The sequence below is a fragment of the Nesoenas mayeri genome, assembly GCF_963082525.1.
Source record: "Nesoenas mayeri genome assembly, chromosome: 2".
Taxonomy (NCBI): Eukaryota; Metazoa; Chordata; class Aves; order Columbiformes; family Columbidae; genus Nesoenas; species Nesoenas mayeri.
In genome coordinates, this window is record NC_137543.1 from 13898075 (window position 1) to 13913669 (window position 15595).

At 43.2% G+C, this 15595-nt stretch overlaps 2 protein-coding genes across 5 annotated transcripts in view; both read left to right on the top strand.

Annotated features, from left to right (window-relative positions):
* ATAD2 (ATPase family AAA domain containing 2) overlaps positions 1–11007 on the top strand; it is a 33450-nt gene extending 22443 nt beyond the window's left edge. For both annotated transcript variants that reach the window (XM_080339244.1, XM_080339245.1), the window contains exons 19-28: positions 782–967; positions 2298–2433; positions 2580–2776; positions 4015–4174; positions 4526–4648; positions 4744–4893; positions 5891–6295; positions 6618–6742; positions 9098–9226; positions 10585–11007. In XM_080339244.1, coding sequence (XP_080195370.1) covers positions 782–967; positions 2298–2433; positions 2580–2776; positions 4015–4174; positions 4526–4648; positions 4744–4893; positions 5891–6295; positions 6618–6742; positions 9098–9226; positions 10585–10632 — 1659 coding nt within the window. In that variant the 3' untranslated portion in view covers positions 10633–11007. The remainder of the gene's footprint in view (positions 1–781; positions 968–2297; positions 2434–2579; positions 2777–4014; positions 4175–4525; positions 4649–4743; positions 4894–5890; positions 6296–6617; positions 6743–9097; positions 9227–10584) is intronic.
* Positions 11008–12071: 1064 nt separating this feature from the next.
* Positions 12072–15595, top strand: part of ZHX1 (zinc fingers and homeoboxes 1) — a 31090-nt gene continuing 27566 nt past the window's right edge. For 2 of the 3 annotated variants that reach the window (XR_013921857.1, XM_080339928.1), the window contains exons 1-2: positions 12072–12304; positions 13177–13287. The gene's annotated coding sequence lies outside the window, so the exon portion shown is untranslated. Of the gene's footprint in view, positions 12305–13082; positions 13288–15595 lie in introns of those variants that run through there. The other variant, XR_013921858.1, reaches the window with a different exon arrangement.

A 15595-nucleotide genomic window follows, 5' to 3' on the forward strand; every position in this document is an offset into this window, starting at 1 on the left:
TGGGTGAAGGTGTCCCTGCTCATTGCAGGGGGAGTGGAGTAGATGACCTTTGAAGGTCCCTTCCAACCCAAACTATTCTATGAATATTGATAACCTGAAGGGGTGCATGGAGAAATTTGTTGTGTGAAAGGGCTGTTGCCACTTCCTTCATGCAGTAGATGCATCTCCTGTGCTTGAGGCTCCATCTGTCGGCAATGGCTTGTGGTCTTCCAAAGCCTGTAATCTAGTCTGATGGATCCTGTGGTAGTGATTGAGCTGTGCTGGCAGGGTGAAGACTGATCACTTTTTATACAAAGTACTTGAAATTATTAATTGTAACCAGGCTTCTCCTACAGTGTCAGCCCTCATTTTGTCACATAGGTCTTTGTTCAGGCTGTGCTGCGGACTGACTTGGATGTGTGCCTGCTCTGAACTGAAACTGGTGTAGTCACAGTCGCGTAGCCATTTCCCTGGACTAGCACAACTTGCTGAAGCATTAGTCTTGTCTTTTCAGGCCACACCACCACACCAGCTGAGTGGTGAGGCTCTTCTTGAGCTGTCTTACACCTAAGGAGTTTTGAAATCAGGCAGAGATTCAGGTCTGTTTCTTTCTGTGTAGCAATGTGTATTTGCGTCAAAGTGAAGATCTTACCTTATCCTTAAGGAGTTGTTCTTTTGTTGGTTCATTATGATGTTTTGGCTTATGTACACCTATTTTGTAAGATAGTTTGACTGATACGTAGTTATTTATTAGCCTAGTCTACACGGTTTAGTTTTGTTATCCAAACTTTGATTTTACCAGTTGATGCAAGAAGCTCAAAGAACGGCACCAAGTATCGTTTATATCCCACATATCCATTTGTGGTGGGAGGCTGTTGGACCTACGTTGAAAGCTACTTTTACAATGCTACTGCAGAACATTCCACCGTTTGCTCCAGTTTTGCTTCTTGCGACATCTGATGTTTCTCACTCAGATCTCCCAAAAGAGGTATTTCCGTCAATACTTTTACTTTTTTATTCAATTTCTTGTTAATTTTTAAATCCTTTAAGAATTGTAGTACTGTGCAATGTTAAGGAAATTCATTCTGTTATTAATCAGGCACCCTAACTAGGTCTCTTAAAATCTGCTTAGACAAAACAATGCTGAAAGTGTTTTTCGAAAGTGTGTTGTGAGTCGAGTGATTCCCTTGGACTCCCCGTTTTCCCTTCTCACACACTGATGTGCATTAGACAGATGTATAAATTTACTTCAGGCAATAATGCTGTTGACTTCAAGACGGTGAGGTATGTACTTAGTCAGGAATACACGGTGCTACAAGTGTAAATGAGAGCAAGATATTTCTACTGAAAACATTTTTACTGAAAAGGGAAAGATATTTTTACTTTTAAAAGTACGGTGGTTGCGCTATTAATGAAGGAATGTAAATTGAAATTCTTTAATAAAAATTTCAATTTCTTCATCTAGGTTAAAGGTTTACAAATTAGAAAGCTAAGTTCCAACTTCAGTTTAATTAACTTGGAAATCCATTTTTAGTTGTCTTCCTTAACAAAATTCAGTAGGAATAGATGCTCAGCTTTCTAGACATGTGAGCGTGTGCACTGAAGGAAGGTGTTCAAAACGTCAATATGCTGCTTTAATTATTTTGTCTCAGTTACTGGGGGGGATGGGAGGAGGGAGTTACCCAGATGTGTTTATCATCGCTGCTTTGAAAGGGTATGACTTTCTATGGAAGTTTTTATACTGTTATTAAATTCCTTCTAAAATAAGTATTTAAATTCCTTCCCTGCCTTTTGGTAGTAGAGATTGAAAAATGGAGTAAAACTTGATAGTATGCAACTTCAGACACCACATTTAAATAAAATAAAATATATATATAGATATCTATAGATATCTATCTATATATATATATATATAAAATAAAAAACAAAGCCAGCTCACCAAAAAGTCGCACTTGTCTCCTGAACCCTGCCCGTTCCCTTTATATAACAGCTGCCATAGAGATGCAAACTAACAGACAGCAAAGTGGGTAAATACAAAGTAGGTAGTCTGGGATGTGGTGAATGTCACCACTTTATCAGTGCATCTTATGGTCCCTTCATGGAGCTTTAACTCTAGGGGTGCCCCTTAGAAGAAGGTATTTTGGTTTGTCATTTGAACCTATGAAAATCTAAGGTTTTGAGGCCAAGAAGATAACTTTTCACGGTTTGTCTTATCCAGATGATTATTTAGTTTAATTTAGAAAGGTACTCATCTTTTGGAATAGAATATGAATTTGTGCAGCCTTATATCTGACCGATCTTTTCTCCTCATGCTTTAGATAAAAGAATTGTTTATTAATGGTGATGATGAAGTTTTCAAAGTCCAGTTGCCGAGTAGAGAAGAAAGAAGAATGTTTTTTGAGGACTTAATTTTAAATCAAGCTGCTAAACCTCCTGCAAGAAAAGACAACGCAGGTGAGGATGTCCTACATATAATACTTTGCTAACTGTAAGTTAATAGCTATACAGGATTTGCTTTGGTGGCGATTTTCTATCAATATTTTTTTATATGCTTGTATTAGAGTATCATGAATTGACTACAAGTTTCTGATCAATTTAAGCTTGGCAGACATTGGAAGTGCTGCCTGTAGCACCACCGCCTAAGCCTCGACAGCTGACAGAGGCAGAAGTAAGAAAGCTGGAGGAGCAGGAGGAGAATACGTTGCGTGAACTCAGGATTTTCTTAAGGGATGTGACTCATAGACTTGCTGCTGACAAACGATTCAGAGCATTTACAAAGCCTGTTGACCCAGAGGAGGTAAGTTAGTGTTGATCTGTAATACCACTTTATCTGTGTGTATTCATAATTTCTCTGTGTTTGTATTTCTCAGTGTTTGTGTGCTCTTTATAAGAAGGTTTATCTTTGTGTTTGTGACCGTACTCTGATTTTTCAAGAAGCAGGAAGTGAATTTTGCTTTTGGTTTTGCTGACTCCTTGAGGCTCTCAAATGTCTGTTATTTGAGTGTTCACTGACGCCCGGGTTCCTTCTAAAACGTCTTTAGAATATTTCAGTTGGAAGGGACCTACAACAATCATCCAGTCCAACTGCCAGTGAGACCAAATGCCAACAGTTTGCTCATCAAAAGGCTTTGATACGTAAGACATCCCACAGCACTGAAAAGCAGAAAGATCTTTATAGTTACAAACAGTATCTATAGGAGTGGTTTAATAAAGCCTAAAGCTCTTTAATTGACTGTCAATAGTTTCTGTCAGAACAGGAGTAGAAGCAGCAGTTTTAAAAATAAATATTAAGATTCTCTTCTCTATTTCATCTGGGTCTCCTCAGTGTGAGATCAACCGTAAGGGCTCTGTGGTTTCTTCTTCCTGCCTTACACTTCTTATGTCTCTTTTTCTCATTTAACTTATTCAATAAGTCTAACCTTAAGTTAGACTGTGTACTTAGTTGCAGTTTTAATATAGCTTTGTGTTCCAGCAAAGTCCTGTTCCCCATAGCATCTACTGAGCTTTTCCCTTTACTGCTGGTTTCTAAGATGTGAATAATCTAAACATAAATGTCCTCATCTAAAGGAGTCATTAGGCTCCTCTTGTGGTGTGAGTAAAGAAATCAGCACCTCTGGGTCCGCTTTATCTCACACTGAAGTAGAAGCCTAGGACAGATACTTCAAAGGTGCAATTCCTGCAGCCTTTTTCTTGCCACCAACGCCTAAGAGAATCCCGGGGGACTTTACTAAGGAAAGTTTCTTTGCTGTGATTTTCTGAAGCGAAGTGAAATGAATCCCACTCTGTCTGCCTGTTCCTTCCCTGCCCCACACACACCTCTGACCTCCCTGCTGCTGCTTTTCCCTCTTCTGGTCTGTCTCTTCAAAGCCAGTTGAAATGGCCCTTCAATTTTCAAGCAACTAACTGGTTAATTTCCTCATCTTTGGATGTGTCATAAATATTGGGATTTTTAAGAGGTCTTATTTGACTTTACTGAAATAATTAATTTTGGTATATACTGCGTTAAATCTCTTAGCACGTACATTTCATTTGCAGGTACCCGATTATGACACAGTTATTAAACAGCCCATGGACCTGTCAGCAGTTCTCTCCAAGATTGACTCGCACCAGTACCTAACTGCAGGAGATTTTCTAAAAGACATCGATCTAATCTGTAACAACGCTTTAGAGTACAACCCAGATAAAGATCCTGGAGGTGAGGATGTGTTTTTATTCCTAATTTTGAAAAAATTAAACGTATAAATTGGTAAATGTCATCTGTGGAGAGTAGACTCGGGATTACATCATTTTAAACATCCACAGAGACTATTTCTTGCCAGGTTGTAAATGTTGTAGCGTTAAAGTACTGGAGCATGAAATTGTGAGAGAAGTGTTAATCAGTAGCTAGTGCTTTTGCTTTAAAAATTAACTTTTATGTTGTTATGCTGAAAATATGCACTGATACAATCTTTCAGAACCTACCTTAAAAAGATCTAAGTCTAAGTGATCAAAATAAAGGATTGCATTGGCTGGTAAAAAAGACTCAGTTCTGACTGTAAAATTTCAGATCGTCTGATTAGGCACAGAGCTTGCATGTTGAGAGACACTGCATACGCCACAGTGAGGGAAGAAATGGATGAGGATTTTGAACAAAGCTGCGAAGAAATTCAAGAATCTCGCAAGAAAAGAGGTATGTTTTGGGACACTAAGGCTTTAAGACTTGTCTCAGTATTTCTAACCAACAATGCAAGAAATTCTTCTTTGCTATCTGTTTTTCATTGCAAGGTTGTAGCTCTTCAAAGTATGCTCCGTCTTACTACCATGTAATGCCAAAGGAGAACTCTGTTCCTGCGTGTAAGAAAACAGACCCAAAGTGTAACGAAAAGATGAAGATGCCAGCAGTGCCGGTGGATTGCAGTACACCCCGCTTGAACGGCAAGTTGAATTTTAGTTACACTTCCTTGGAGAAGGTGCTAAAGTCACTGATACCTTCTCTGTGCTTGTGACATAACAGGTTTCTGGGATGTGTGGGTCTTAGTGCCAGAGGAGTTACACTTTTTAAACCTGCTTCAAAATGTGAGATAAATCCAGAGGTCATTCTTTCAATGTGGTTATGAAATCCAAGTACAGCGGTTGGTTTATATTGTAAGACATTGGTCTTGACAGTCCTACTGACATTTAATGGCTCCTAAATGGCTTCTTGAAGTAAAAAATGTTGTACGTGGCAGTTTCTGAGTACTCAACTAGGTCTTAGATGTATGAAGCAGTATTTTTCTCTTCTCCACCCTCAAATGCTAAAATCTCTGCCACCTCTTACTGTGTTTTCCTGTTGAAGGGGGAAAGCAGAAAAAAAACAGAGGAGTGATAATAATAGATATGTAAAGGACATATCATTATTTCCTCACTTTTCCTGTGAAAAGGTGATGAAAGAAGAAAGGGCCCTGGGTCTCTTTGAGCTGCAATGCATGACATGGTGTGAAGTTTCCTGCTCTCACTGGCATGACTGGGAGTTTTGCCGTTGACTTTGCCCAACGCTTTGTGCAGTTCTCCGTGGATACACAGAATGGTGGGGTTTTCCAGAAGGCAAAAATACAAAGTTTGTTTTAAACAAGGTTAACTGAATCAGAAAGCATATGAGGTGTGGTTCTGGGCAATTCTTTCTCCAGGAAACACTCCCTTAAAATTGAATTAGAATTTTCTGCTCATAAAATGATGAGTTTGTGATTGAAATTCTGTAGCTAAAACCCAAATCTTAGCAAATTGACCTCATTAACTTGCAAGTCTTTCTCTAGACATATGTAGGGAAACAGACAGTGGTACTTGAGCTCCTTTGATCACTTTCCTTGTAAGTCAGGGAGACGAGGATGGTGGATTTTAAAGGAATACCTGTTTTGGTAATGTTTTAGATGACTTTTTTGGTCTCTCTTTGTAGAGACATCAAAAAGAAAACGCAAAAAGAACAAAGTCTCTTCAGTTATTGCAACAAAGAGGAGGAATTTACATTTCAATAAGGAGAATAAAGTTCCGGAAGACGAAAATGAAGTAGATAGTGATGAAGACTGTCCAGAAAAACGCATTTCTAACATGGATCGTACTGAAGATGAGTCCACGCAGGATTCTTCTATGGAAGAAAATGAAAACATACCTCAAGAACGACAGAAAAATGGCAATGAAACTAAACCTGGGACAGAAAATGCAAGAGAGAGGGTTTTCCTTGTGTCTAAATCTGCTTCTGGAAAGAAGAGTGTCATACTTCCTGGACATTCAGACCTGAGAAAGCGGAGTGAAATGACGGATTGTCAAATAGTGCAAAGTTCTGAAGACGAAGATTCAAATGGTAAGCGAAAGGTCAAACATTTAGTGCTTTTTCCTTCTGTGCGGTACTGTAATGTGGTACTGTAATGGCAATATATTTTTTTCCTGTTTTTACTCTGCCTTTTTCTCTAATGATTTTTTGTATGTCTCTGAGATTCTAATTTGTATGGAGTAGTGACTTTTGTCAGAAAGAAAGTAAAAGTCAGGCATGTCTCACTGAAAAAAGGGTAACGGGTCTGTCTCTGTGACTGCAGGGAGAGACTGTATTCCAGGTACAGGATACTTCACTGAGACCGTATTCCAGAGAAACAGAAATGTTGACTTAAGAAACTGTGTCATTCCAGATTCGTGGGTGCACTGTATGACTCAGACGAGACGTTCCCGGGTAGAAGAGCAACGAGCGATAGGTGTCGAGAAAGTAGTGGATATTCTCAGCCAGCAAGTGACTGTGGATCACCATGAGCTCAAAGTGAGTCTGATTTCAGTTTTGCTAATGCTGAAGTAGGACATTTTCTTGCTACACGTACAGTTGTAAATTAATGAGTTGTTAGACAATGCCAATTAAAAGAATTGATGGGCGGGATAAACAGCTTGTGAAATAACTCAACCTGCAGTGGACTGGGACTGTGTGTCCACACCTGGTGTAGACTGCTGTTCTGCTTTGGGTGAACTACATTGTAGGAGAGTGGGTTCTCTTCCAAATTTTTGATTTACGAGGACTTGTTGAATTTGAACATAGCCCACTGACAACCTGCTAGTACTCTTGGTTATTAATGTCTTAACAGTTTTTATGATGGATTTGGGGATTTTGTTTTGGTTTGAGTTTTGCATGTTTTCATTTCTTAGGAACCTGAAAAGGACCTTTATTTCTAGGAGCGATGACTATAAACCTGAAGTTAGCAAGCTGACATAAAGCTCATCATGCATTAAATACTCATACCTACTTTTCTGAAATGATTTCAAAATCCAGTGTTAGAATTTTGCATTTATACAGTTCACAGTGTTTATCAGGGTTTTCCAGTCCCTTGTAAGAGCGAAGTTGCTATCCTAGGCTACAGTTGGGGAAAGGTTAAAAATGGGCTCAGCTCAGGAGGTAAAAGAGGTTCCTTTGCATGAATTGGAGAGGGTAGAACAAGGACCTGATCTTGAGGGGATATTGCAGTGAGGAGAATTAGGAAAGTTGTTAGGTTGCAGTCCTGGAAGTTGGCCAGTGCTGAGGAACGCTGCTCTTTACCTGCCTTGAGGAGAAAATGAGTAGTGAGTGGATGTTTCCCCCTGTGTGGGGAGAATAGAATGTGACCGGATAGGAAGCCCCCTGGGTGAAGGGGCTCGTCAACACAGTTTTGGTCACATTTTTAAGCTGTGACTTAAAGTGTAGAGGTGAAACTTAACTTTTTAAAGCTGACTTCCTAAGGAAGTAGATTTCAGAGGGTTTTGCTGTTCATGTCTGCCTGTGTATGTAGAGAAGCCACATGGGTTTTTTAGAGAGTCAGGGTGCTAATAGCATGTGCTCAAAAGTTATTGCCCACTGGATAAATGGTACAGTAGAGCCCTTATCTGTGTTTCAGCTCTAAGGAGAGCTACAGTCATTAAAGGTGTCTTTTAGAAAACTTGTTTCGTTAACACGGGTGTTGTTGGGACTAGCTGCTCATACAAGGGAGCCTCTTTGGGACTCACCTGCAGTGAATAAGCTCAGTGAACCTCGAAAATATTAGCTGCTTGGCTTTGTTTGGGTCTGGTTTTTATGTGCTTGGTCATAGGCCTAGAACTTTATGAACATACAGAAGAACACGCAGTCATCCTTGTGGTAGCAACTAGAAACCGTTTCAGAAGGGATGTTGACCATACACCTCTGTCACATCCCACATTTTCTGTTGGCGGCAGCTGAAAGCACGCCGCGTGGTTTTTGTGTGTCTTATCTGCATGTTGTATAGAGTGGCATTGAGGGGAATACGCAAATTGAGTGCTCGCTGATCTGAGGGAGGCACACTGATGACAGGCAGTTGTAAGGCAGTAATATTTGCATTGGGTTGCCTGCTCTCCTAAGCTACATCTTCACAGCCTCACACAACACAGAGAACAGTGAGAGCAGTGGACGGTGGTGCTGCCACTAGCTTGTTACTGATGCTTTCCCAGAGGTTATCACATTCACATCTTTGGTAACAAACGCCTGTGAGAGACGAACAATCTGCTACAGGCAGAGTCACTCTGCTAGTTTATCCACTCCTCAGTTTAAAGGTAGGAGCCCACTGATGTGACTGTGCTTGTTATCTGCTTCAGCCGCTTGAGCAGCGTGTGCTGCCAGCAGAGTTGCAGGAACAGTGCACGTTCAGCTAATGGGTAAAGGTGAGCACCTGAGGATGGTTCTGTTTGCAGCTGGCACCTACAAGATCTGTAGCCGCTTCCCGAGATCCGTTTTACGGTGCCCGGCATCGCAGCAACAGTTCCTCTAGTGCAATGAACAGTGGCTTGGCTGTGGCAGCTGCTCTGTGACAAAGCAGATGGTGTCATTCCCTGCTGTTCTGGAAGCAGCTGATTCACAATTATGATCGTTGATGTGATAGATTGATTAGTAATAAAATACTGCCCGAAATTTAAGCCTTCCTTTTCTCTGAAGTACGAAAAATTAACTCATTTTCTCCAGTTAAATCTTGTGAGATAGTTAATCTGTTCTCTGAAAAGTCACTCATATTTTATTTAACAATATAAGAAAGTAACATATTACTTGTGTTGTATTGGTATTGTTTAGCTTCTGAAAACATAAAGAGCCTATTCAAAGGATCTTGTGCCATTCTAAACTTGTAGTTTCCATTTTTTTCTTCAGCAACTGTTGAATTTTGTCACTACGATGACTAAGAACTTCAGTATATTTCACTTGGAAAAGCTATATGCGGTTCTTTGTCAGTGTATTTACAAACATCGGGAAGATTATGACAAAACTGAATTAGTGAAGGTAAGTTTTTGTAGCTTATAGCATTTTCTACCACTCTTATGCATGTATGTACACTTGTGTATGTGTGCACTCTGGACATCGTGCTTATTTAGCATTATCTTTACTGCTTAGTTGCCTGTGTTACAAGGCTTTTGCATTGCAGTCTGGAAGACATTTCTCCATGTTGCAAAACCATTGTTGTATTTGGCATAATTGTTGGCAGTTTCAGCAGGAAAAGGCTTGAACTTGCAGACAATGGTCCACCCACACAGCCCTCTCCAAGCAGTTAACCTCAGCCTGTCAGTAGTCCTTCTCCAGAACCATTTTTTGGGGCTGGGGGGCAATGACAGGAGGGCGCTTCTCTCAGTCTATCGCTTCCTGTTTCTCCCCTCACAGGCAGTCAGACATGGTAATACTTGGTACACTAGGCATTCTGTTCTTGAGAAGAACTTACTTGGAACATAACAAGAAGTTGAGACTTTACTCTATCTCTTTTTAATTAGCATGGCTCAAGCATCTTTAATTTGACATACGGGGAGCTTCCTGCCTATGCCAGTTTAGTGAGACAAATTACCTGATCTCTTCCTATAAGAGACGATTTCTGAGTTATTGGAACTCAGCTGAAATCTTCCAGAGACACTCATGGTCCCAGTCAGCCATTGCAAGTATTAAGTCAACATAGATAGGTGGGATAGTCAGTCTTCAAAATCCTTGAATCCATTTGTGTTTGAGATGCTGGTGCCTGAGAATAGATACAATTCTTTATGCCTCTCAGTCTGCCTTAAAAAAGAGGAAGCCTCTTCTCTTCAGCCCTGCTCATCTCGATCTCTTCTTCCACATCTAATAGAGAGTTAGAACAGACGCACCGTTCAGATTGTGCAATGGTGAGGATTATTTGGATTCAGGGAGGCCATTCCTGAAAAATATGCCCTTCTCTCATTTCGCGTTTTGCCATGAGAAGGGATTGATTTATGTTATCTCAGGGCTTGTGAGCTTTTAACAAAAACCATATCTCCTGGGTATGACTGCAAGTCGGTCAGGAACAAGCTCTGCTATATGAAGACACAGAGTTTAACAAGTAACTAGAGTGCAGAAAATAACATTTCCAGCTTTTAGTTGTGGCTTTTCAGGAACTGTTTCCTCCATCTAATTGTTGAAACCACTGTTGATAAGGATCCATAGTCTCTTCATAAAATAGATCCATGCAGTACTCTCTATTGTGGATGTGTAAGGACACTTCTTTTGAAGCTTCTGGGCAGTGGTAGCACATGTATTTGCTAAATCCTACTAACAATTGTATGTATGTACAGATTCTTTATTCTTTTTATGAAGAAGCTTTTATTCATGCTGACTGCTGGTTTGTCTTTTTGTCTTATTAGGAGATGAAGAAAGAAATTTCACCCTTCAGTTACACTCAGTGTACTTGACATCTTTGCAATGTTGTTTTTGCCTTATGGTGTCTGTGCATAATTCAATAAAGATTACTTCTACATATATATTTATACGTGTATGAAAAAATAGATCTTAAAATTTATTAAGAAAGCTCAAAGTCCTTTAACTGCTTTTGTTTGATGTTTTTGTCCTATATATATTTCTATGTGAGATACGGATGTGAGGGTATTAATAAAACACGAATCACCTTTTTTGGGGGGTTTTGTCTACTCTTAATCACAGAATAATTTTGATCATTAACGACCTTACACTTAAAAAGCCGCATGAGTCTTAAGACTTTAAAATAAGAACCGTATGTGAGCAGCTTACCCTGCTCTTGGTGTATTGGTTAAATGGCAAAGGCAAGCACAGGAGGAAGAAAACTTATATTGAAAATTTGATGTGTATTTCATTGAGAATTTAATAAAGGAATTAATGTCATTTTTCCTTAACTTGATTGTCACTTTGGCTGCTGTCACTGACTTTCATTGGGACTATGGGGTGGTTTGCTGACTGTGTTCCCCAAAATGACTGAAAAACTGACCCAGGGTGCCAGTGTGGAAATGACGAACCAGAAACATTCCTGGGGGCAAAACTTTTCTCCTCAAAGCTTTGATCAAACTCCTTCCTGTCACTGGTCTGGACAGGATACTGCACCTGCACGCTTTTCAATTATGTTCATGATTGTGGAAATTTTGATTTTTGGTGGCCAACTGTTAATGTTTCCACAAGCCACATCTTTATTTTTCTTTCTCCGGACAACAATCGTATTTTAGTGTCTGAACCAAAATGGCAAACAGCGATGAAAGAAATAGTGTGTAGAAACGCAAGGTTTTGGGGAAGTATGCAGCTGGAGTTCAAGCTCAATCTTGACTAAAATATCTGGGTATGTTACTGAAGGAAGAGCTCCCCTTCTCCAAGTTCTTTAACTAAAAAAAAAGGAGTGGTGTGGGTTTTTTGCTCAGAGACGTCAGTTTCGTGCCCACCGGCCCCTGGTTCGGGGCTCTGGCCCCGGCGGCGATGTCCTCCCTCAGCTGCAGCTCCGGGCGCCCGAGAGCTCGGCCAGAGCCCTTCCCGGGGAGGGAACTTGGCGGGGCTGGAGGCGCCGCTGTCCCCAAACCCGCCTGGGAGCGGAGCGGGGCGGGCCCGGCGCGGAGCCCAAGTTTGCGGGCGGAGGCGCGGGCTGTGCGGGCGGCTGTGCCGGCCGGGACCCCCGGGCTGCCCACCCCGTCCCTCCCGCGGCAGCGCGCCGCTGGCTCCCGGGCTGCGGCTCCCGGGCAGCCCCCCGCGGCCGGCCGCTGCCTCGGCGGGCTCGGGCCGCCCTCCGGCTGGTGTCCGCCGCCTGCCGGGCGGGGCGGTGGCGGAGCGGCTCCGCCCCCGCTCCCTGCCAGGGAGGCTGAGGCACCGGCCGCCGCTGCCCGGCCTCCCCGCGCACCCGCCCCGGGGCAGCGAGGCGCCGGGAGGATGCGAGTGGGCGCTGCGGGCGGCGGCGAGGCGAGGGCCCGGGCGGCCGGCGGCCTTGGGAGTTCCCGGCTCACCCGCCGCCCCCCCGCCCCAAAAGAAGTGCAGTAGTTTGTGAAACGCAAGATGGCGGCGCGGCGGTGAGCGCAGGCGGGCGGGCAGGCGGGCGGCGCGGGCTGAGGGGGCGAGGCGGAGCGGCGCCGTCAGGTAGGGGCTCGCGTCTCCCATCGCCGCTGCCGCGGGCGGACCAGGGGGCTCTCGGCGCCGGGGGGCGGGCGGGCGAGCCCCCGGGGAGGCGTGCCCCCGCTTCCCTCCGGGGAACGGGCCAGGTGCTCTTCCGGCGGGGACCGGGCAGCGCCAGCGCGCTCGCCGCTCCGCGCCTCCCCGGGGCAAGGGCGGCTCCCGGCCGGCGGCGGCGGGAGGGCCGAGCCGGGCCCGGCGGGGGTGGGCGCGGTGGGCCAGCCGCGCCCCGCCCGCCTCCCTATTGTCTGGCGGCGGCGGACGAGCGGCCGGCGCTGTCCCCGCGGCGGGGGCATCGCCTGAGGGCTCCGGGCTGCCGAGGGAGCCGGGCCGGGGGGAGCGCCGGGGCGTAACGTGGTTGCGCTGCGTGCTGCCCGCTTCAACCCGTTCCAGCCCGAGGAGCATCCCCTCTGCCCGCTCATCGCTCCTCCGCCCGGGGCCAGCGCTGGAGCCGCAGCCTGTGCGTGGCGGAGGAAATTTCGTCTGACTCGCCAGTCCGAGAGTCGAGAAGTTCAGTCCTGGTGCGCCCGGAGGAGCGGGCGAGTTCCCGGCCGGTGTCACCGGGCTGCGCGCACCCCGCTGGCTGACAGACTGACAGACAGACAGACTGACAGACAGACTGACAGACAGACTGACAGACAGACTGACTGACAGGCTGACAGCAGCCAACGAGCCATGAAGTTCTGGCTCCAGAGCCGTCTCGCATCCCGTGGCGTTGTGGAGCGGGGCGAGCGCGGAGCAGCGCGGTGTGTGCGGGCAGAGCTGGGGAAGGTGCCTGGCTCCCGCTTCTGGGGGTGTCGCGGTTTTGGGATGCGTTCTGACACCCGTCTCTCCCCTAGATCAGGATGTGCAGCACTGGAGATCAACACCGGCTTCAATAAACCACGTAATGGAGGCAGTTCTGGATCTCTGAAAGGGCTCAGAGTATCTGCGACCCTGAACACTAGCTGGTAAGTACTTGTGCTTTATTTCTGAGCTGCTTGGACTTTCTGGTAGACTAAATAGTTAATGGAAGGATGGAGAAGTTTACTTTGTACAAACTGCCATGTGAAGGCTGAGATGTCTCTTGGTCTACAAGCTGGAATAGCTGCCACTTGTTTTTAAAACGGAGATGTACAGATAGCATATTGGACTTGTGAAAGTGCATATATATTGTATAAATGTATAAATAAAAATGGATTTTGTTATTAAACTTCTTACATGAAAACAAATATTCTGTTAAACGTAGGAATGAGAGAGGAAGTTTAGAAGCTGTGTTGTTGGTTTTGACCAGCAGTCTGTTTCTTGTTTGGTTTTGCTCAGAAGAATTTGGCACACAAAAAAAAGCAAGCTTGTGAGTACTTAGAGAAACCTTGTTTAAAACAACCTGCATGATACAAACTATAGGGCTGCCCTGAATTAAGACCTCTTTGAGTGAGCAGCATCATTTAGGAAACCCTTTTGTTACTGTCTTTAAACGCTGCCAGCAAGGCAGTCTGTTTCACTTGTGATGTTAAATGAATTCCCCTGAGCTGATTACGAGTAGATGCCATTTTTTATAACTGAAATGATTTGCATTTAACTTCAGGCTAGTGGTTCTTGTATCTTTGCTAGACTGAAAAGCCCTCTGCTATCACATTTGGGTAATGCCTATGTATGTTACGGTTGTCCCCAAACTTGTAGTTGTAAAATACAGCAGTCTGAGGTAGAGCTTTTCTTTGTGAGACATACTTTTCTACTCTTAGTGTTTCTTGTAACTCTCTTCTGGATTATTTCCTCTCTTGCAACACCCTTGATGACCTGTATGTGCTTTAGCTGGATCCAGTGTCCTGCTGTCTGGTCTTAATTGCTGTTATTTATACTGTTGGTGATGATTGGAATAGACAGTATTTATCACTGTACCAAAATATCCTTGGAGACTTGGAGCTGTGTGTTGAACAGTTCTGCCTTTTGTGAATTTCTCAGTACTGTAGAATTTCTGTCAGATAATAGACTTTGTACTATTGTTAGTGTTTCTTTTGTTCCTAATGTACTGTTTCTTGTGTCTTTTGCTTCGCTGAGCAGTCTATAGCATTTCACTTAAGCTTATTGGGATCCCTAAGCTTTCCCCCTGCTTTTCCCCCATTTCTTTGTATGCTGTCTGATGAAAAGGTTTCATTTTGGTTAGTGTTTTCACCTAATTATGATTAATATTGATGACCCTTTTGTCTGGATGTGACTTTACAAGAATTTTATTTTAAAATGTTCATATATCTGTGAAGTCCAGTCAGATTCTTTCCTCAAGTTTGAGTTCAGGATTTCTTCCAGCTTCATGAAATAGGAACTTTTAACACACCAAGTAATATAAACAGGGTTAAATTCTGTTTGCACATAATAAACATAACCAAGGCACAATCACCTGTAGCTAAGCTATGGCTAATCTTTATTTCAGTGAGCACTTTCTCTTTACCTGTGAAGAATTCTAGTCAAGAATTCCACAGTGCCAAATTCAGTATATTTTTGTTTTCCAGTTTTTAGAAATCCCGAGCCTGTTGCAAAACTTACAGAATGATCTTTTCAGTGTCTTGTTTATTAAATTAAAGTCCTGTGTGATAACAGTTCTGGGGTCATGGCATGTGGGAAGGTTCTGAACATTTTTAGCTGAGTGCATGGACGTGCTGTTCTCTTCTGTGTATTAGTGGTCAATATTCCCTCTCCTTGCGCTTTAGATGCAGGGTCATTGATCCATAAATATCCAAGATGGTTTGCCTCCGAGTTGTCAGTGACTTGTAAACAAGTGATGCAGTTTTCAGTATAGTACTATTTCCCCTTTTTCTTCCGTTTACTTGCTATTTCCTAAATAGGCAGCAATATTTATCTTAGTGTTCTACTCATGTGTCTCCCCACTATGTGTCAGTAGCATCACCTTTATATATACCTATAAGAATAGAATTTTCTGTTGTTATTATTTAAATTTATAATATTGTCAAATTAGGCATTAAAGCAGCTTCTTCCCTCAGGCTATCAAAGGGTTGTGATACTTATGTCTTTGGCATTATTATTAGTATTAATTCTAATTTATTGTCCTTATGCCAATTCATCTTCTCTCCTTTTTTTTTTCTTTTCTTTAACTTTTTGTGGCTAGTTCAGGACCTTCCCAAGTATTCAAACCACTTTGCTGCATAAACAGTTATTTATTTTTCTGTGGAGGTGGAAGCCACCAAAAATGATACATTTCCTTACCCTGTACCAGCCAGATGGCATTTCATAATTCCGTGCCTTGCACACTGTAACTGATGG